At 33.6% G+C, this 22,283-nt stretch overlaps 1 protein-coding gene across 1 annotated transcript; it reads right to left on the bottom strand.

Annotated features, from left to right (window-relative positions):
• Positions 1–14,422: 14,422 nt before the first annotated feature.
• Positions 14,423–17,817, bottom strand: LOC127107472 (E3 ubiquitin-protein ligase AIRP2). Its single transcript, XM_051044756.1, has 5 exons — positions 17,523–17,817; positions 16,420–16,570; positions 16,123–16,186; positions 15,508–15,742; positions 14,423–14,850 (listed from the first exon to the last, which is right to left on the bottom strand). Exons 1-5 carry the CDS (start codon positions 17,600–17,602, stop codon positions 14,643–14,645), a joined length of 738 nt encoding a protein of 245 aa, XP_050900713.1. The 5' UTR covers positions 17,603–17,817; the 3' UTR covers positions 14,423–14,642.
• Between the last annotated feature and the right edge of the window lie 4,466 nt (positions 17,818–22,283).

Below are 22,283 nucleotides of genomic sequence, written 5' to 3'. Positions count from 1 at the left end.
AAGCGGGTGCAGACCTGCAATTCTGGTTGCATCCAATACAACTCTTGTCTGAAGATCAATAAAATAAATTGGAATTCCAATGTAGCAATCAACAACAACCACATTCAGATTTTTCTAGGCAATCTCTTTAAGATTTGACAGCATCATCGCAAAGACTTGGGTGGTTGTATATGCTCTAGCTTCACCAAGATACCGCACATGAATTAACGGGTACCCATCAGGTCCTTCAATGACAGCAAAAGGCAATGACTTCATATCACTTGGCACTTCTGGATCAGCAAATTTCTTACCGATCAACCTCTTCATCTGGGAGATAGAATTTTTCGTGTTCATCATAGTAGAAGCAGCCCCAGTTATCCCAATGAACCGCTATTTATCACCGAAATACACAATAGCAGGAGTTTTACGCTTGGACTCATCGTTAAGCACAACATCAATCCCCCTCTTTTAGCATTGGAGACTGCAAAGAGGAAGTTTGTTTTTTGAATCTTGGTATTGTATAAGCTAATATTTGAAAAATAATATTTTACACATCATGAAATTGAAATCAGAATATAGAAGTAAGACAAATATCACATGTTTCAGCATGGAATTATAGTGGTGTTGGTAGTATAGTCCCACATTGGTTTTTCTTAGTATAGGATGAAGGTTTATAAAGCTTGAACATGTGAAAATCATGACATAAGTATCTTGAGATGAAAGTGGACATTTGTTAATTGACTATGTGCTTCAATGAAATGAGCTTTAAGTCCTAAGTGCTTATCAAAATTTTAATCAATAAATCTATTAAATAACAATTTATTAAATTATTAATTATACAAAAAATTATTAAAAAATAAATTATCCTAGTCAATAATTCCACGAAATTAAAAATAATTTTAAAAAATCCTAATCATCATTGCCACCTATGCAAAAGTGGAGGGGGCCATAACAATCTAAAGATCATCAAAATTAAAGGATCAAATTGTAATAGGGGTCAATTATTTAAAAATGACCAAACTAAAGGGACCAAAAGTGCATTTAAGTCTAACTCTTATTAGGATTTTTGTTTATTATCCTATTGAATTGTTTGTTTTTTAATTATTGGGTCTAGTTTTATGTCTCCCCGATTTTTTACATTCTTTATTTTTATTTTTATCTACTTACTTTGTTGTAGATACATTTGCATTCAATTGCTTAAAAAGATTTATAAGAATATAAAAATATGTATATATTTTAATTCGGTAATAATGTTATTGATTCTTTTAAGATTTTGATTAAAAAAATTATATTATTTTGATTAGTAGGTTTTAAAATACATTTTCCATATATTTTTTATATCGACGTTTTTCATAACCTGGTCTTTTATGAGTTTGTTTGTGAAAATATACTTATAGATAGATAGATAGATAGATAGATAGATAGATTATATGTATAACATCTTAAACCTCGAAACTTATTTAAAGAGTTTTACACGATAATTTAAGGTGTCACCAAAAACAACCCTTGAGAATATATCAAATCATTTGAAACTACGTAGCGGACAAATATTTCAAAGCAACATCATAAATAAAGTAATAAACTTCAAAACAGCAAAATCAATATCAACATAAAATATAACAAATTTGTATCCTTAATGTTACACAATCAGAGCATTAAAAACCACTAATGTATGATAAAGCGATAAATAAAAGTGAATAGTAGGTTTAACAAACCATCTTCCACACACAACAATAATAATGGCTCTTGAGTATCTACAAGATGTCCATGGTGGACAACATGAAACAAATAGGATGAGAAACAACATTCAATATAAATAGTGTAAACAATGCTAAAGTAGAGAACATACAACATTACACTCATTCAATACACAGTCAACAACATCATAGTCTCACACTCATTCATAATGTAACACCTTAATCTCCAACTCGACATTTAATAAAATAATTCATATAAAAATCCATGATTAGAGTGACACACATGCTTTATCATAGCATAAAGCATCAAATACGAAATAGTCATGTGAAACTAAACAACGGAAGTAAACAAGTTTGACATAAAAGTCTCAACAACCAAGACTCCAACATAAATAAAGCATAACACAAATAGCGAATGACATCACATCCCCAGTGATACATATCAAAGCGACTTCTCTGAGACTCAATGGTAAAATCTAAAGAGGTATCGGCGCAATCCTCTAACTAATCGACTACTCCTGTACCTGATTGTATGTACTCCTAAAGAGTGTTAAATTGTAATTCCTTGTGTCGAAGCAGGTTGCTCGATAGAACAAGGAAGTGTCGAACCACCTGATTGAGTCGTGTTAGTGTCGAAGTGTCGAAGTGTCGAAGCATGTTGCTTCACATAGGATTTCAACTTATGCCTATTTTAGCAGTGTTAGCTATTTTAGGCTTTTATAGTTTGGGGTTTTGCCTTGAGGTCCAAGTTAACCTAAATCTATAAATAGAAGGAGTAACCCTTATTTTTGTAAAGAGGTGAATAGATCATTCATAACATTGTATTCACAGTAATTTGCAGTTGTAAAGTGAATAAGAAGTTTTCCACAGTTTGTGGACAGAGAGAAACTCTGCAGAATTTAATTCTTCTTCTCCTTCGTCATTCTTTACACTCTTTCTTTCTCCATTGTTCTTTCTTTTCATTTCTATTGTATGGGTGATAAAAATATTATTCATCAAGATTGATTGAAATTCTCCATAGATTTTTGGGGATTTCCAACATCTGGTATCAAGACCTCCGGTTGAAACGATTTGTGGAAAGAAAATCACCATGGCAACGAATCATCCAAATGGGTATTTTCCAGCAAATCTTCTGATTCTCAAGAACAACAATTATGAGAATTGGTGCAAGCAGATAAAGGTTGTGTTATGTTATCAAGATCTTTGGGATCTTGTAATGGAAGGAGTAACGACGCTTGCAGAAGACGCGACAAATCAAGAAAAGGTTGCACATAAAGAATTGAAGAATAAAGATTATAAAGCTCTCTTTATAATCCATCAATGTGTTGATGAGATAACTTTGAAAAGGTTAGTGATGCAAAGTCAACGAAAGAAGCATGGGAAATTATAGAGAAATAGTTTGGAGGCGCGGAGAAGGTGAAAGAGGTGAGGTTACAAAATCACAAAATAATGTATGAATTGCTTCAGATGGAATACAATGAAAGCATAACTGATTTCTTCACCAAGGTTACGAAACTAGTGAATCAAATCAAGGTATATAAAGAAGTGTTGACATCAAGATCTGTTGTTGGAAATATCTTGAGGTCATTGGCTCCAAAGTTCGACCATGTGGTAGTAGACATAGAAGAGTCGAAAGATTTGTCAAAATTGACAAAGGAAGAGCTTCAAGGGATGCTTGAATCTCATTAACAAAGAATGGCTGAAAGAGCTGCAGGAAAGTCGAAGAGTGATATGGCTTTGTAGGCTCAATCAGCAAAAGAAAGAAAAGGCAAAGGAAGCTGGAATGGCACCAAAGATAAAGGAGGTTACAACAATTCGACTGGTCGAAATCAACAAGAAGGAAATTGGTCGAATCAAAGAAAATCCTGGAACCAAGGCAACCAAAGAGGTGGTGTTGCAGGTCGAGGAAGAGGTGGTGGTCAAAAGTCAGACAAGAGTCACATTCAGTGTTACAATTGTCAAAGGTGTGGTCACTATTCCAGTGATTGTCCAAAAAAGCAGAAGAATCAAGAAACTTATGCAAAGCTGACGAAACATGAAGAAGAAAAGACGTTGCTGATGTTTACAATAAGAGATGAAGAGAGATTCAAGGACCAGTGGTACTTGGATTCAAGATGCTCATCACACATGTTTGGAAGAAAAGATTGGTTTGTCAACATAAATCCCTCAACGAAGAACATGGTGAAATTTTCAAATGACAACACTCTAGCAGCTGAAGGTGTTGGTGATATTCTGATTATGAGGAAAGATGGCAAGAGGTTAGTAATTTCAAATGTGTTGTGCATACCAGGCATGAAGAGTAATTTGCTCAACGTAGGGTAGTTAGTCAAAAAGAACTACAAGGTGTCGATCAAAGACAAGATGATGAGAGTTCTCAACTCAAATGGAAGGTTGATCTTGAAGGCTCCAATGTCTCAGAATAGAACCTTCAAGATTGAGCTTAATGTGATGGAGCATAAGTGCCCTGCAACAGCAGCCAACAGAGATGAATGAATATGGCATTATAGACTTGGTCATCTCAATTTCAAAGACATCATAGATTTGAATAGAAGAAATATGGTTTTAGGATTACCAGAAATCGACATTCCAAACGAAGTGTGTGAAGAATGCATGCAGGCGAAGCAACATAAGAACAACTTTAGTAAGGATGCAAGAAGCAGATCGAAGGCAATTCTTGAAGTCATATACTCTGATGTATGTGCTCCTCTCCAGGTGTATTCGATTGGAGGTAACAAATACTTTTTTACATTCATAGATGATTTCAGTCGAAAACTGTGGTCTTACCTAATCAAGAAGAAAAGTGAAGTGATCGAGGTATTTGCCAAGTTTAATTCTATGGTCGAAAGACAGAGCGGTCGAAAGAACAAGATTTTGAGAACTGATGGTGGTGGATAATATGTGTCGAACTGTGTTGCATAGGTACAGGTACGTATCCAGTACCCGATACGGGTACTGGTACGGAGTACGACATTTTTAGAAAAACTAAGATACGGGTACGTCAGTATAACTTTTTTAAATACAATTATAAAAATAACAAAGGAGTTATATTTTTTTAAATAACAACAAAACATTAAAATTACAAAACAATTTGCTTTAAAAAAGCTAATATCTGCGCAATAACATAAATAAATCACATTTAAAAAGTATTCATAAATCAATATTTTTCTCTCCAATATCATTAAAAAGAGCATCTTCTAGTTCAGGTTCATCGAGAGAAAGACTAACAACTTCAAAAATACCAACTACATCAAATAGATCTCATTCATCTCCACAAATATCTCACATTTTTGTTGCTCCTTTATTATAAACTGTAACATGAGAAGACAGAGATTATGAACAAAAACTAAATCCTCGTCCCTCTTTGGATTGAGCCTGTTCCTTTTCAATGAGTGAATAAATCTAATTGTGCTCCAATTTCTCTCCAAGAAGATGAAAAACTTGTGAAAGAATTTTTTTATTTATAAATAGAATATTTAGCCTAATTTTTACTTAACTAAAAAAGCTCAAATTATACCATCCGAAAAAAATTAAAAAAAGTTGGGTACGTGGTACTGTCATACCCCAATTTTGTCCGGGCATTTTAAATTTTCATAAATTCAATTTTCAGTTTACAACATATGTACAGCATAATATGCATTTTATCATTAATAATACTTGAAATATCAGTCAGGATAAACTTATTAAAAATACAGACAAATCGGTTGAATCTTTTCTCAAGTACGGACAAAATCAGCAAATAAAAATTTCGAAATTAAAATTGCAGACGCCAGTATTATTAATCTACGATTCACGTAGTTTAACCTGGTGTGCTCGTTGTATTTTTCAGTGGCTGCTTCAGTTGCATTTTGGCCCGCCTGAGCCTTTTAAACGGTGAAAATTTATTTCAACATTTGAAGAAACGCTGTATTTTTTCAATAAGTATATTTTGTGCTGATAATTTTAATGTGTCTGATTTAATTTTTCGAGCAAATTTTCATCTGACTCTTATTTATAATCAATCATTTTATTTCTTTGTTCTAGTATTAAAATTAGAGTTTGTTTTATTATTATTATCATTTAAATAAAATTACTGTTTATGAATTTTTAATAAATATTTTAATATTGGATTCCTATCTCTCACACGCCACTCATCACACACGTCTCTCCCTACCTATCTACACGCCACCTTCACTTTCTCTTTTCTGTCACTCTCATAAATCACTCTCCATCATCTCTCTCACTCCCTCACGCTACCTCACACTCTAAAAGGACTCTCACCCACAATAGATCTCACACACAGTAAAACAAAAAAAGAAAAAAGAAAGCAGAAAAAGGTCACACAGGGAAAGATCTCTCACTCACCTCACATTTTCTTCCTCACTAGACACCAAAACCTCCTTCCATTTCCGAAGACAACCTCCTTCCGCCGCTCACCGTAACACCCTCCACTCACCGTCACCGCTCCTCAACTTTCAACGCCGTCACCTACCGGCAACCTCCGCCGTTCTCACAAACACGGTTTCGTCCATACTCCCACCGTCGACGTCACGGATCTAACAACAACACCGACCAAACTTCATCCATTACCGGCGAAATCGTCCGCCGCCACGACACACATACCTCCGTCGCCGCCGACTCGCCGACTGCGCCGATATCAGTCATCCCCACCACCGCGAACCTCTGGCCGTCGCCGCGAAGCTCCGCTCGCTTTTTCCAACGAACTCACCATATTGCCGACGTGGTTCGATAGGGGTAACGATTTAAAAATAAGTGCTATTGCAATATTGATTCTCTGTTTTAGTTCTGCTACCATTTCGATTTATGTATGTTGGGTTGTGTATTGATTGCTTCATTTCAAGTTCGATTTGAGTGTGTCTACATTTGTTGGTTTATTTTTCTAGTGAAGCATTCAATGATAAGCATGTGTGATTGTGGTTGCAAGATTGCTGAGAATTTATGGCCAGTGCAAATATGACCATTGTTTCGAATAAGTTTTTTTGTTGTTGCTGAAAGTTTATGGCAGATGTTAATGATAGCAACTTTTTTTTTTCTGTCATGGTTTTAATTATTTATGTTTAAAGGTTTTGATTTTTTTACTTGGGACATGCTAGAATTATATTGTAATTTAGTTAACACTCAAGTAGAGAATACTAGTAACTTGTTTATAGCATGAACAAAGAATCCAATCATTTATTTTTTTTAAGTTTTAATGCATCTAAATTACAATTGAACTAGCCTTTTCTATGAACACAGTAAAAAATGCAATGATGAGTTTGTTTTGATGTGGTACTTTACTGCATTACAAAATCGAATTCTAAGCCATGGACTCGACAAATTCATGTCGGCATGCCGCCTGCCACTCTTTTTTTTTTTCTAGGCACATGAATTTTAGATGGTAATTCTTTTCCTATTTTTTTTATCTATTATGTTTTAATAGTAATTTTTTTTTCTCTATTTTTATTTTCTACTAGTAAGTTATTTTCCTTTATTAGTAATCATGATAATAACTTGTTTTTTAGTAATGAATTGTTCGGGTAGCGGTTTCATATAACCATGTTGCAGTTAGTTTTTATTTCCTAATCTCACCATCATTAAAGGAAAAATTTATTTAGTTTATCCTCTTTTGCTTTATATTTTTAAATCCATTTTTATAATTATATGAATATAGTTTAGGTGTTTGCTTGTTTCTCTTTACATTAGGCCCATATACCATTTGGCACTTCTTATATTTCATACATGACTTGTAAATGATGTGAATAATTATGAGTTGGTGTTGTTGCTTAATTTCTATTGCGATAAATTGGATTTCGATTCGTGGATTCGGTATATCGATATGCCGCCAAAATTTCAATATATCAATGAAATATTTTCACCGTGCTATGATTTTGCGTATGACATTAATCATGTTGTCATTTCGTAAAAACCGGTTCTGAGCACATCATCGTCAATTTATACCAAGTATATTAACATTGTTACTTTTTTTTTTCTATCTCTTTAATTAAATTAGTCAATTAATTAAATTTTGATTAATTAGTTGATTTTAATTAGTTAACTTTAATTAACTTGATTATTTAAATTCAATTAAATAATTTTGATAATTAATCTTAATTAATGAATTTAACCAAATTTTAATAAATTAATATTGTTAACTAGAAATTGATTGATTCCTTTCTCTATCACAATTTTGCATCATTTCTAAACCATCACCAATACAATTTCATCATCAATTCAAACCAATTTCAAAACAAAACCAAACAATTATTGATTCAATATCAATCCCACATCTCCATACCCTTGTAAGTCGATCGCTTTTAAGCATCGTCATCAACCTCGCATAGCTTACTCTTGGGCTTTCTTACAATGAGACCTATTCGGTTATTAATTAATCGAGTAGAAGAATAATACACTAAAATAAAATTCATTTCATTCATAAACACAAATTAAAACCTTGATCCGATGTTGAGTATTTTCATTAAAAATTAAATTAACGTATCCAACCAAATTATTTTCATAATAATGAAATGAAAAAGGGACGGTTTTGAGTTTTCAACTCCTCTCCTCGATTATTTGAATACGAGTTTTCTTACTCGGTTAGTCAAATAGTCGTTATTTCTAATTCATTTAAGCACAAACAAATCAATTCCTTTTATAACAAGAAATCAAAAGGGAGATAACTTTGAGTCTTCAATTTTTCTCCTCGACTATTTGAATATGAGTTCTCTTACTCGGTCAGTCAAACTATTGTCATTTCTTTACAAACCTTAAACCAAGATTAAATCAAATTATTTTCATAATGAGTTAAATGAAAAAGGAGATGACTTTGAGTTTTCAACTTCTCTCCTCAATTGTTTGAATACGAGTTCTCTTACCCGGTCGGTCGAACAATTGTCATTTTTTCGCAACTTAATAAATCAATCAAAGCTATACGAAAAAGGAGATGGTCTTGAGTTTTTAATTCCTCTTCTCAAATGCTTGGATATAAGTTGTATTACTTAGCCATTCGAGCACTTGTCGTTTATTCTAAAAACATCAACCATATACAACCTTATTTTCATAAATATTCAGATGAAACAGAAAGTGGTCTAGAGTCTTCTATTCTCTTTCCCGATTATTAGGATACGAGTTCTCTTACTCGATTATCCGAGTATTTGTCATCCATTCAAAACACCCTAATTATTATCGAATCCTTTCTAATTAAGGATGAAAAAGAAAGTGGTCTAGAGTCTTCTATTCCCTTTCCCGACTGTTAGGATACGAGTTGTCTTACTCGACTATCCGAGTAATCGTCATCCAACCAAAAACATCTCAACCAATCAAAACACCCAACATACTAATCCAACTTGTCACTTCCGTATGACCAAAACTCTTTTAAAAAAGAACACTATTTAATCCTTTCTAATGCGCATAACAAACCAATGCTTAAGCCTCCGCCGAGAGTAGACAAGCCAACGTTTAGCCTTTAGAACGCGATCTAAATAGTTGTTCACTAAAAAACACCAACCAATCGTAGTTCCCCGAACTACGAATGCTCTGATTTCCTTATTTAAGGATACGTAGGCAGGAGATTGCTGTATCTTCGCGAGCACACTAATAAAAAACCTCCCTTTTCCCTTTCTGAGGTTCCCATTAATTTCTATAACCCAAAGATAACAAACAAACATAAATTAACACTCGAAACGCACATTTGAACTAAAAGGTTCCCGTTGAGTACAACGGACGTAAGGGGTGCTAATACCTTCCCCTTACGTAATCCACTCCCGAACCCGAATATGGTTGCGACGACCATTATTCCACTTCCTAAAGGTTTTATCGATATTTTCCTATTCCTTCATTGGGATAAATAAAGTTCGGTGGCGACTCTGTTCGAACACTAATATTTTCCGCGACCATCGCGAGGAATCATATTTTTCGAGATGCGACAGTTGCCCGAACTACGAATGCTCTGATTTCCTTATTTAAGGATACGTAGGCAGGAGATTGTTGTATCTTCGCGAGCACACTAATAAAAAACCTCCCCTTTCTCCTTTCTGAGGTTCTCATCCATTTCTATTTTAATAATTTTATAACTTAAAGATAACAAACAAACATGAATTAACACTCGAAACACAAATTAGAACTAAAAGGTTCCCGTTGAGTACAACGGACGTAAGGGGTGCTAATACCTTCCCCTTACGTAATCCACTCCCGAACCCGAATATGGTTCCGATGACCATTATTCTATTTCCTAAAGGTTTTATCGATATTTCCCTATCCCTTCATTGGGATAAATAAAGTTCGATGGCGACTCTGTTCGAACGTAATTTTTTCCGCGACCATCGCGAGGAATCGTATTTTTCGAGATGCGACAGGTACCAAATGTGTACCAGATAGTATACCAACTTAAAAAAAAACAAAAAAAAATTGCTACAACTTCGGTGCGTACCGTACGCATACCGTACGAGTACCTGTACCCGTTACGTACTCGGTATCGGTACTTTATCTAAAATAGAGTACCTGTGCTTCACAGGTGTCGAAAGACTTCGATGCATTATGTGTGAAAGAAAGGATTGTGCATGAGGTGGTGCCACCCTACACTCCACAACAGAATGGAGTCACAGAAAGGAAGAATATAGCCATTATGAATATGGTTAGAAGTATGTTGAAAGGCAAACATCTACCCAAAGAATTGTGGGGAGAAGTTGTGTCAATTGCGACATATGTCCTGAACAAATGTCCGACAAAGAAGCTAGAGGGAATCACACCAGTAGAATGTTGGTCTGATGACAAGCCTAGTTTGAGTCATCTGAGGGTGTTTGGATTTATAGCACATAGACATGTGTCAGATCAGTTGAGAAGAAAATTTGATGACAAGTCAAATCAGGTGATCCTGACAGGATATCATTCGACTGGAGGATACAAGTTGTTCGACCCATTGAATAAGCAAGTGGTGATCAGTAAGGACGTGATCATAGATGAGCTTAAGGAGTGAGATTGGACTGAGAATGTCAAGAAAGATTCAGTGAGAATCTTTTGTGATGAACCGACTAGTGAAGTCGAAAGAGAAGTTCGACAGGAAGAAGTCAGAGGTGAAGCAAGCATAAGCAGACCTCAAAGAACAAGACACATGCCTGAAAGGTTGCAAGAATGTGTGATTACATCAGATGATATGGTTAATGAAGAAGGTGAGATGGTAGATTATGCTTTCTATGCAGATGTCGAACCTGTCAATGCAATTGAGGCATTGAAAGATTCGAAGTGGGTGAAAGCAATGGAAGAAGAACTAAAGTCAATTGAAGTCAACAACACTTGGTCACTTGTCGAATTGCCCCAAGACAAGAAGGCAATCTATGTGAAGTGGGTATACAAGGTGAAGTTGAATCCCAGAGGATAAGTGACTCGACACAAGGTGAGACTTGTGGCGAAAGGATTTATTCAAAAAGAAGGAATCGATTTCAATGAGGTTTTTGCACCTATTGCTAGGATCGAAACAATCAGATTGGTTATTGGTCTAGCAAACATGAATAACTGGCAGATGTTCCAGATGGATGTGAAATGTGCATTCCTTAATGGCCCCTTAGAAGAAGAAGTTTATGTTGCACAGCCAGTTGGGTTTGTGAAACATGGCGAAGAAAGAAAAGTGTACAATCTGCATAAAGCCCTGTACGGACTTAAACAAGCTCCAAGAGCTTGGAACAAGAAGATAAATGTTTTTCTAAGGGAGAAGGAATTTGTGAAGTGCACAAGTGAACATGGAGTATATGTAAGAAGAAACAAGAGTTAATTGCTTATATTATGTCTCTATGTCGATGACTTGTTGTAACAGGTAGCTGCAAGAAGGAGATCGAAGACTTCAAAGGTGATCTCAACAAGGAATTCGAAATGTCAGATCTAGGTGACATTTCATATTTCTTTGGCATCGAATTCTACAAAAGTGGTAGAGGTTTGATAATGCATCAAAGAAGGTATACAAACGAAATACTCAAGAGATTTGAGATGAAAGATTGCAACCCAACTTCGACTCCAGCTGAGCCCAGATTACAAATGTCAAAAGATTCAGATGAAGATGATGTCGACCCAACCCAATATAGAAGACTTATTGGGTCACTTCGATACCTTTGTCATACAACGCCTGACTTAGCATACAGTGTAGGTATGGTGAGTAGGTTCATGCAGAAGCCAAAGGTATCACATCTAGCAGCGACAAAGAGGATACTAAGGTATCTGAAAGAAACTCTCGACTATGAAATTTTATTTCCTGCAGCTGATGAAGGAAAATAATGCAAATTAGTGGGATACACTGACTCAAGTTGGTGTAGTGATGTTGAGGATCGAAAATCCACAGTTGGCTATGTGTTTATGCTAGGTGGTGCACCAGTTGCTTGAAGTTCGAGAAAAGAGCCAGTAGTGGCATTATCGTCGTGTGAAGAAGAATACATAGTTGCTTCTCTTTGTGCATTCCAAGCAACGTGGATGGTGATTTTGGTCGAAGAAATAACAGCGAAGAGTCATTGAGCAATTACCATGAAGATCGACAGCATGTCAGCTATCAATCTGGCGAAGAATCCGATAGCACATGGTCGAAGCAAGCACATCGAGATGAGGTTCTATTATCTTCGAGAGCAGGTAGCATATGGGAAGATGGATGTGGAACACTACAAAACTGAGAATCAGATTGCAGACATCATGACGAAGGGAGTGCAGGTCGAAGTGTTCAAAAGACTAAGAGCTATGATGAATGTAGATAGCTTAGACACAATGAATTAGGTGGTATGTTGAATTATAATTCATTGTGTCTAAGCAGGTTGCTCGACAGAACAAGGAAGTGTTGAACCACCTAGTGTGATTGAGTTGTGTTAGTGTCGAAGTGTCGAAGCATGTTGCTTCACATATGATTTCGACTTAGGCCTATTTTAATAGTGTTAGCTATTTTGGGTTTTGGCTTGAGGTCCAATTTAACCTAAATCAATAAATAGAGGGAGTAACCATTATTTTTGTTAAGAAGTGAATATAACATTCATAACATTATATTCACAGTATTTTGCAGTTGCAAAGTGAATAAGAAGTTTTCCACAGTTTGTGGGCAGAGAGAAACTCTGTAGAATTTAATTCTTCTTCTCCTTCATCGTTCTTTACACTCTTTCTTTCTCTATTTTTCTTTCTTTTCATTCCTGTTGTATGAGTGATAACAATATTGTTCATCAAGATTGATTGAAATTCTCCATAGATTTTGGAGAATTTCCAACAAAGAGCACACACGTCGCAACAATAAACAGGGAGTGAGAATATATCTAACAAATGTTAAAAGTTAAATTCAACAAACAGGATAGTAATAACGAATTATAAATCATCTTAATCACACTCAAACACAGTCAAAATAAATAACAATGCAATGCTAATGCCACCAAATCCTTCTCAAATGTATGTGGTATCAAAATTACTGGGATCAGAGGTATGTTACTCAAATTCCCATGTCTCCGGTTTCTCTCTAGACCATGTCTCTCTCTGGACGTGAGACCGTCATAGTTCCTCTCTGAACCAGGTCATCCATAGAACAAAGTCCTACCTATCCCCAAAACAAATGAATGCATGATAACTATCATTCTTAAAACATACTAAAAAATGTTTCACTCTTCAACCTATAATTCTCCATACTAAGGTCATCACTGTAATCCCTCTAAATTACTATACTCGAAATCTCCAATAAAGACATCATTGTAATCCCTTTATACTTTGTTATCATCAAAATTCAAGGAATGTAGATATACAACCAAACTTGTTCCAACAAACTTCTCATTTTTAATAATGACAAATACTACAATTTTGATGAACAATTTTGACTTAACAAATAATCAGCTAAATATCATAATTAAGTTTGTAAGCTCCCCCTTAACTTTAGACATTCAAAAGCTTTTCTTAGTTTAAGTTCACAGAATGAGGTTTGCAAGGTCGCCTTGAGTTTAAGACTTTGATAAAATTTGATTCTCAATCAGCACAATAGTCTCATAATTTATTAACAAATTGTTAAAATATTTGGGATTTATCTTGGGATAAAAATGAATCAAAATCATATTGTTTCTTCCCGCTTGTCATCAATAAAAAAGATATAAAACTGAAGAATAATAAGGATGATTGAAAAGGAAAAGAAATACTTCATTAATCATTAAAACAGGATATGATACGAATAAAATTTAAGAAGGGGGTGATAATCAGGCTAAAATGGCCGACAATATTTCCTAAATCTCATTGTTTGTCAGAGTTTGGGCCTTAAGAACTTCTTATTTATCCAACTTTGACCTTACTTCCTTATTTTCTTTCTCGAGTTCATCTAGAGATTTCATAATTTCAAAAGAGACAACCGATTGCACAAGGTGCAGGTAGCTTTAGAAATTTAGTTTTGACCTCTGATTCATCAACTGCTTGCTTGATTTCCATAATGGGATTCATAGTTGTAGAGAATCAAGCTGAAAAATTCTTGAGCACCACACCATAAGATGGTTCTTTGAAGAATTTGGTGTAATAGACGGCTCAGACTCTGTATTGGTGTCAAATTGCATCACTCTCAGTAAAATTTACACACTTAGTGATTAGCCTGCTTCATAAAGTGGAGTCTTTCAACTATCTATGCTTCCACTTTTTGCCAATACTTCAACATAGAAAAATTTGGGTGAAGCATTCTCATAAATGTTTGTTATGAGAAATGCTTGTTTACAAAAACTCCTACCCCTTAGGAAGAGTTCCTTAACATAGTGCTAAGAGTTAAATTAGAGAAAAACCACAGCAAAACCCACTGAATCATAAATAGCTTAGAGCCAAATATTCTAGCTAACGAAATCTATTGGAGTTAAAATATCATTCGACTAAAGAGCCATCAAGTATTTACATTTGAAATCTATTGTAGAAATAAAAAAAATTTAGGTAACTTGAGAATGTACACTAATTTAAAGCCTATTTTAACTTTCCTCATTGATTTGAAGTCATATATGATCTCCAAAATTCACTAAATGGAAATCAAAAGCTTCGAGGATAAGACATGAATATTTGATCTGGTAAAATCAGAGGCAACTTTTCAATGTACATAAATAGCCTTTTTAGATTCTCCTTGTTGATTGATTCCAAATCATTTATCTCCCTGCTGCTCACGTAGATCCAAAGCTCACCAGAGTTTACTCTTTTAAGACTGTCGCGGCAGAAAGGGCAAGATTGAGATCGTTTGTGCCTAAAACAAACAGCAAAAACATGATTGTTAGAAGTAAAAACAATGTCAGTAGAATGGCTTTTCCAAATAATCAATCACATTTTAGAAACATCTCAGATATAAATCAGAATCCTAATATTCTTTCATGTTAAGTTGTATCCTAATAATTCTAGATAATTGAAATCTTAAATAGTTTTAAGAACTGTTTAGATTGATTTATTTGAGTTCATCTACTAACATAAATACTTGTGAAAGTGTTAGAGAGAGCTTAATTAAACAGCTTCCATAAGTTGTTATCAGCTTATTTCTATAAACTCTCCTAGATAAATTATGAAAGCAACTAATAGTTTATATAGAAACAATTTAACTTTATTTATATTTTGTTATAGAAATAGTAACTTCATAAACACTTACAGGATAAGTGCTCATTCTATAAGCGCTTAAGTAGTTTATTCAAACAGTTCTCAATCACCAACTCAAACATGCACTATCTATGAAGCACAGACACTGACAAGAACACCAATAGTGACACATCGACACCAGTAAAACGTTCACAAGTGTCGGTGTCATTGTCGACACCGACACGCCTTTTTCAGAGGTGTCGTTGCTACAGAGTACACTATGTTTGGGGAGATAATATATTAATATTGATACCCTTAACTACTTACAGTTGCTTACCAGTCATTGTAGCATTTCATACACAAAGAATGGTTGCAATTTGGCAACATAACTTTGTTGTTCATCTCCATACAAATAGGACATTCTTCTTCTCTCTCTAGATCAATTTCAGATAGCTTTCCTTTTCTAATCACATTTTTCGGTTTGTACTTTGTTGTGCATAGATCTTTTTGTTTCCTTTCTTCTACCTCAGTGATTCCTCCCTTGAGTTGTAATAAAGACGGAAAGATCACACCTGATAGTAAAAGGCATATCATATTTGAATTTCAAGTCATCACTTTTATAAAGGAACGCGGAAATCATACAAAGACATGGCATTGATTCAAAATTGTCGAGAAGAAATTGTTCTCGAGAAGACTTGGTGCGAACCTACGGCTCATAGTAAAATTGATTTATTTTTATTATTAACCACTCAATTAGTCGGTAGGCACCCGTGTCAAGGTATTCACCCGGCTTAGATCTTTTGGGTCTGCTATGAGACTAATCCTCGATTCTTCGTGGTGACATCTGACGTTTAACACAATTTACCTCCGAGATGGGAAGCTCGAGCAATCAAACTCAAGTTCTTTTATAGCAAAAATTGACCATTTTAATTCAAAATGACTAATCTCTTACCATAAAACTCCTTTAGACTAGCTTTTCTTTCATAAGTGGTGCTTGTCTTCCCTTCATTACATGCCTGCAACAATTCCAACATTTTATTACAAACTTGACGGTAAAATGATCGCATTAGTCCACACTATGGTTACATCTATTTACAGTACTCTCCGTGTCATATCTCAAGTGGTTGAGCTGAGACAATCGAAGGAGTATGAGAAAGCTCCGAGTTCAAATCCTAGACACCGACAACTAACATTTGTCTTTCCGGAAAAACAAAAAAGTGTATTCAGAATAGAGGGGTTGCGAATGTACCTCGTAGATGAGAATTCGAAGCAATCCTAGGAATCCAGCAAGATGGCAATCAGTCCACTGAACCAGAAAAAGAAGAAATTGAGCAGCTGGGCTATAAGACAATCTCATTTGAAAGCAGACTCCGTCTTTGTCTCTTGGATAATCAGAAGCTCTGTGTCAATGAATAGGTTAAAAATCTGGCAAAAAAATTTTTCATATTTTATTCATGAATTTTCAAAACTTGAAATAAAACATTTACTTGTAACAGGTTCATTTACTTTAAACTAGAATTTCAAAGACATAACATGTGCACTCAAATTATAAATAACCAAGCAAAAGAACCTTCATTCCCAAGTAAACTTGTGTCATGTTGATGTTCCGCAACAACTACAAATCTTATGTATTAATGTTCAAACAAAAATTGAAAGCTAGAACATTGAGATTAAAGTAAAGCTAAAATTGAAAGTTATCCAGTCATGTACACAAAGCATGTTTTATGAGTTTACTTTTTTTTTAAAAAGATAAAAGTGAAAAAAGACAAACCCTTGAATTTAACACATCATAGTACCCACCCTAAGTAGTAAAACAGAAAGTGAGACGTAGGAACGGGATACCAATGCTAACACTTCTTATTTGGAGGCACTATGTCGGTTAGCTACAGTTCAACCGTGACAACAATAATGGACCCTATTTAGACAAGGTTTAACTACGACAAATCTATTATGACATCCAATTTAGCAACAAACTAAGGGTGAAAATTTTGAGGGCGTTGCGTTGTAGCTCATCTTACACACTCTCAAAGACGGCCATGAAGAACGGTGTTCTATATCAATAAAGCCCTAAAACGGCACAGACTCGAACTCCAGACACTAACATGTGTTGGTGTCGGACACTTAAACCTTAAAAGAATTACGATGTTTAAGCTTTTTAAGGAACACAACACACATTTATCTTCATAAAAAACAAAAAACACAATCAAAATTTCAGAAATCATAACACTATAAACAGGACAATTAACATTCCATAGTTAATCAATCATAAAAATCTGTAACAACAAAAATTCCCCTCTATCAAAACAACGAAATTGAAACTTATAAACTACAAATTAAGAAAGGGAAATTTACAGAGTATTGGCAAATTGAATGTCAGCTTCAAGAGCTTTAAGAGAATCCTTGAAGGACTTTCGCATCTCTCTCATCACCATAATCACGTTTCCTTCTTCTTTTTCCACTTCACTTTTTCAAAAACCCTAAAACTCAATAAATCATCTCTCTCGTGAAGAAATTCACCTCATTCAAAAGCTTAACCGATTCTTGTTTTTATCTTGCGAAAAAAAATCAAAGGAAAAGAGAATTTCGAGAGAGTGAAAAAACTGATAATAAAAAAAGAATGTGAAAGGGTTTTGTGGGTTTTTGGCTTGAAGCACACGTAACCCCTTTATGCTTTTTTTTTTATTGTTAGTTTATTTATTACCTTATCTATAATTTATATATATACGATTTTATATAGTTTTGTGTAATGGAGTAGTAGTAAATATTAAATTCAAGTGGATTAGGTTTTAAAGTAACCTTGTTTTGGTAACTGGTTTTAAAAAGTATAACTTACACGGAAACAAATGTATTCAAAAGTGAAGATTAATTTAAACTTCCAAAAAAACAAAAAAAGAATACTTGAAGTTTGTAAAAAATTATTTGAAATAATTTATTCTTTATTTTATTTTATACTTTATTTATTAATAAAGAAATAGAAGAAATGTTTTTTTTTAAAAGTTTAAAATAAAGAATCAGAAATAAAAAAATTATGGAGTGGTTGTGATATGAAATAGAAATAAAAAATTATCTTTATTTTTTAATTAATAAAAAAATTATGATCGATTATATATAATTAGTGTTATGGTTATTTAATTTTTTCAAAAAAAGACTAAAAGAAATTTGTATTAATAAAATGAGATCTTTCTTAATAAAAATTAGATATGACGAAAAGAAAAGAAAAACTGAATTCATTACAATCAATTTTAAAAAATAAAAAATATTTTGCAATAAATAAAATATTGGATGGGTGTTGATGATGGTGGTTGGAGGTGACATGGTTAATTTTATTTTTCATGTCAATGTTTATTTTTTATATATGAACTCGAACCTTTATTTTGACAATATTATTAAATTACATTACATATTTTGAAGTCTATCAAAAGTTAAGAATTTTTTTTTTAGTATGATCTGAATTCGTGACAGTTTAATCATTTATTGTTTCATGATTTTGATATTTTTTTATGTAATTTCTATTGGCTAGTACTCTTGAGATGAATTTTTTTATACGGTCCTTCTTTAGATATGTTTTTTTTGCTTAACTGATAATTTAAAATTATTATTAATTTATTTAATTTGTTAAAAAAAATTGAAAGTGTAAATTAGTTATAAATATATAACATAACTGTAAAAAAATCTAATCAAAATTGAAATCGTGCCAAAAATAAATAAACAATTTCAATCAAATATTGTATAATCAATTAAAACTATTTAATAGAGATTTGTTTGTATTCCATTATCTTGTTTTCTTCTCAATTTTAGAAGATTATTTTAAAAAGAACGATTCACAATGGTAAAAAAGAAGATAAAAAAAAGGATGACATCAATTAAAAATAAAAAGACAATAATAGTCTCATTTTTATTTTATTATATAGTAATATTGAGAAATAATTGTACGAGAGATTTTTAATTTATTTAAAATTTAATTTGTTTTTTAATTGGATTAATGAGATGATTGTGATTAAGAAGAAGAGAGAAAAATTTATTTTTATTTCTTATTTAATAAAAAAATTATGATTGACTTTGTAAAATTATTTCTTATGAAGTGTTTGTTTCTTGAATACAAATGTTATTCCTGAAAATGTAATATTGAAATTCGCATATTTCTTTATTTGTTTTAAATTTTGATAATGTATGTAAAAGGATATTTTTTATTCTTAGGAATATGTTTTGTTCATAAATTTTTTCATTTTTATTTTCATGTCAAAGGATGAGAATATTACATTTCTGATAATAATATTCCTAAAAATGATATTCTCGAAATTATAATTTTAATCCATCAAACAAACACATCTTTAGGATTGTTTTCACCTAGGAATTTTCTTAATAATATCTATTTTGTTACGTCATATCTATTATTTTATAAAAAAATTGAAAAAAAAACATATATTTTTGCTATGCAAATTAAAATTTTCATGTTCTATTATACTTTTAATAATTATTTTAAATTTATCAAATTATTAAAATTAAAAAACTAAATAAAACTATAAAATAAACTTTGACCTCAAGGTGGATTGAAACAGTGACTAAAAGGAAGCATGATTTATACTTGAATAAATCCACATGTTTTATATTTCTATTTTAGTTTTGTATAATTTGAAAATTGAATTGTTTTATTCTTAAATATGATCAATTATATGAGTCAAAATTTTCTTTAATATTTTATCTTTTTATTCAATTCATTAACTTTGATATATTTTTAAAAATATTTTTTTTATAATTTGTGAGGTCTTCATCTATCTTTAAGTTTGGCTCATTTCTATTTATTCTTCAAAATTAAAGTAAATACTAATTAATACATATGGTATGGGTCCATCGTAATAACTCCTGATCGACTACTCTAAAAGAGCCATAATCCTTCCAGAATCTTCTCAGCATGTGAGAATTATAGTGTAAGCAAAAATAGAGGATCTAAGGTCCCGATGAAACTAACGGTTCCACTCATATCAAATAACAAGTTTGTTCCACTCATATCAAATAACAAGTTTGTTATTTCCTCTCTCTCTCTCTCTCTCTCTCTCTAATAATATATATATATATATATATATTATAATATATATATATATATATATATATATATATATATATATATATATTATATATATAATATATAATATATATATATATATATATAATATATAATATATATATATATAGAAGAGAGAAGAGAGAGAGAGAGAGAGAGAGAGAGAGAGAGAGAGAGAGAGAGAGAGAGAGAGAGAGAGAGAGAGAGAGAGAGAGAGAGAGAGAGAGAGAGAGAGAGAGAGAGAAGAGAGAGAGAGAGAGAGAGAGAGAGTCATTTTAGGTATTCAGTTTTAATTTCAATTTCAATTCATTATTCTCCCTCACATACTCACTTGAGCGTTAAATTTCTCGCCTTATAGGTCATCCCCCTCTCTGTCGCATCGGAAGCTTAGATCTGCCATTATATGTGATTTTCACTCCATTTCTACTTCCAGTACGAAACAGTGGCGTCGTCTGTGGGAATCGACTTCTAATTCCTGCATTTTCCATGCTTTCATGTTCGTTATTTGATTTGTCAATTTGAAACCTTCTCAAGTCATCGATTCGAGAGCACTCAAAATAGAACACGAAGATTTGTCTTGTTCAATCCAATCAAGCATTATTTCAACACCGATTTCCTGAATTTCCAGATCTTTGATTCCTATGCTTCCAAGTATATAGGAAATGTTCCTTTTCCTCTAAGAAAGCCTCCATAAGGGAACACCGTTCAAGAAGTTGTATCTAGGAGGACTCAAACCGTCGTCCCTAAGTTGACCACGATGAAAAAGGATGAAGCTCCTAAGTTAAAAAATCAACAAAGCAACAAGAAGCACCAAAGTCCTCCCCAGCCCCGAGGGAGATCGAGGCAATCGCGTTCCTCCCCCATATCAAGTAGAAAATCGGCCATCAAAGAATCAGATGAAGCATCATTGGTGCTTTAGGAATTTGGACAACAAAATACCCAAATCCATAGAGAAACCTCTCAATCTAGGCGAGTATAATGGAAAGGGAGATTCGAACGAGCAAGTACAACTAGGCATTGATCGGATGCACTACATTAGCACTGACAAAGCCTCTAAATGCAACTTGTTCGCATTAACACGAGTTGGGCAAGCTACGGTTCAATGATCAGTCGGACGGATGTATTAAATCATCGACGGATTTCAATGATTACCAACCGGAAAAAGGAAATTTATGATTGTAATTGCTTTAAACAAGATCATTCAATGGAAAAAGGAGAGCTTGTGGTCTTATATCGACCGATTTACACAAATTGTTGTTGAGGTAGAGGGATCTAAAGAAGGCCTTAAGCGTTAGATCTTCGAGAATGGCCTTATGCGGGAACATCCCTATAGATTGAAGATAGGAAGGAAGAAAGTATGAATAAATCATGATATGTTAAGCATGACTCAGTCTTACATGATCCTGGAGGAAAAACCGGATACACGATTCGATAATCCCGCTTCCTTCGACAAATACTCTAGTTGTCCGGCTGGGAAGGAGTCCCACCGTCAGATGGATGAATCTAACGAGTGAATGCATGGATGGTACGACAAGTACACACCAGTGAATGCATCTCAAGAGAATATCTATCAAGACTGTGCCAACGCAGAATTCCATAATAGAGGGATTAGCCCCCCTTCTCCTATTTGAGAGTCATCCTGGACCGATAAGTCGAAATAGTATTGCTTCCATAAGGGATATAGCCACAACACTGGCGAATGCATCAATCTAAAGGATACCATTGAAGGGTTTATCAAGCGAGGTTGGTTGGACGAGTACGTGAAAGAGGGCAAAAGAGAAAGGGAAAAGTCGCATAAGGTTAAATCTCCCTAAAATTTTGTCGACGTCAGAACTAGTGGTGAAGACAAAGAGTCCATCAAGGGGATATTCTTGTATATCTCTTCCATTACTAAAGGAGCTCCCCGAGCAAATATTCCCTACACGGAAACCATGAAGATAAAAATTGTTGAGATGTTGGTTGTCCATAAAAAGGACGTGAGTGTGCCAGTGAAAACCCCTGAACAACCTATGATAGGGTTCTGGAACTCTGATAAGGTGGGAGGAACCCCT

This window comes from Lathyrus oleraceus, chromosome 7, assembly GCF_024323335.1.
Source record: "Lathyrus oleraceus cultivar Zhongwan6 chromosome 7, CAAS_Psat_ZW6_1.0, whole genome shotgun sequence".
NCBI classification, from domain to species: Eukaryota; Viridiplantae; Streptophyta; class Magnoliopsida; order Fabales; family Fabaceae; genus Lathyrus; species Lathyrus oleraceus.
This window is presented reverse-complemented; position numbering and strand designations above follow the sequence as displayed.

Excerpts from the sequence above, each read along its gene's own strand:
- LOC127107472 (XM_051044756.1), bottom strand. The coding sequence starts at position 17,602 with ATGGTGATGAGAGAGATGCGAAAGTCCTTCAAGGATTCTCTTAAAGCT. Across the intron at positions 15,743-16,122 it reads TAGTCTAAAGGAGTTTTATG|GTGTGATCTTTCCGTCTTTA; the intron begins GTAAGAGATTAG and ends TTTTACTATCAG. Across the intron at positions 14,851-15,507 it reads ATGAAATGCTACAATGACTG|GCACAAACGATCTCAATCTT; the intron begins GTAAGCAACTGT and ends TGTTTGTTTTAG.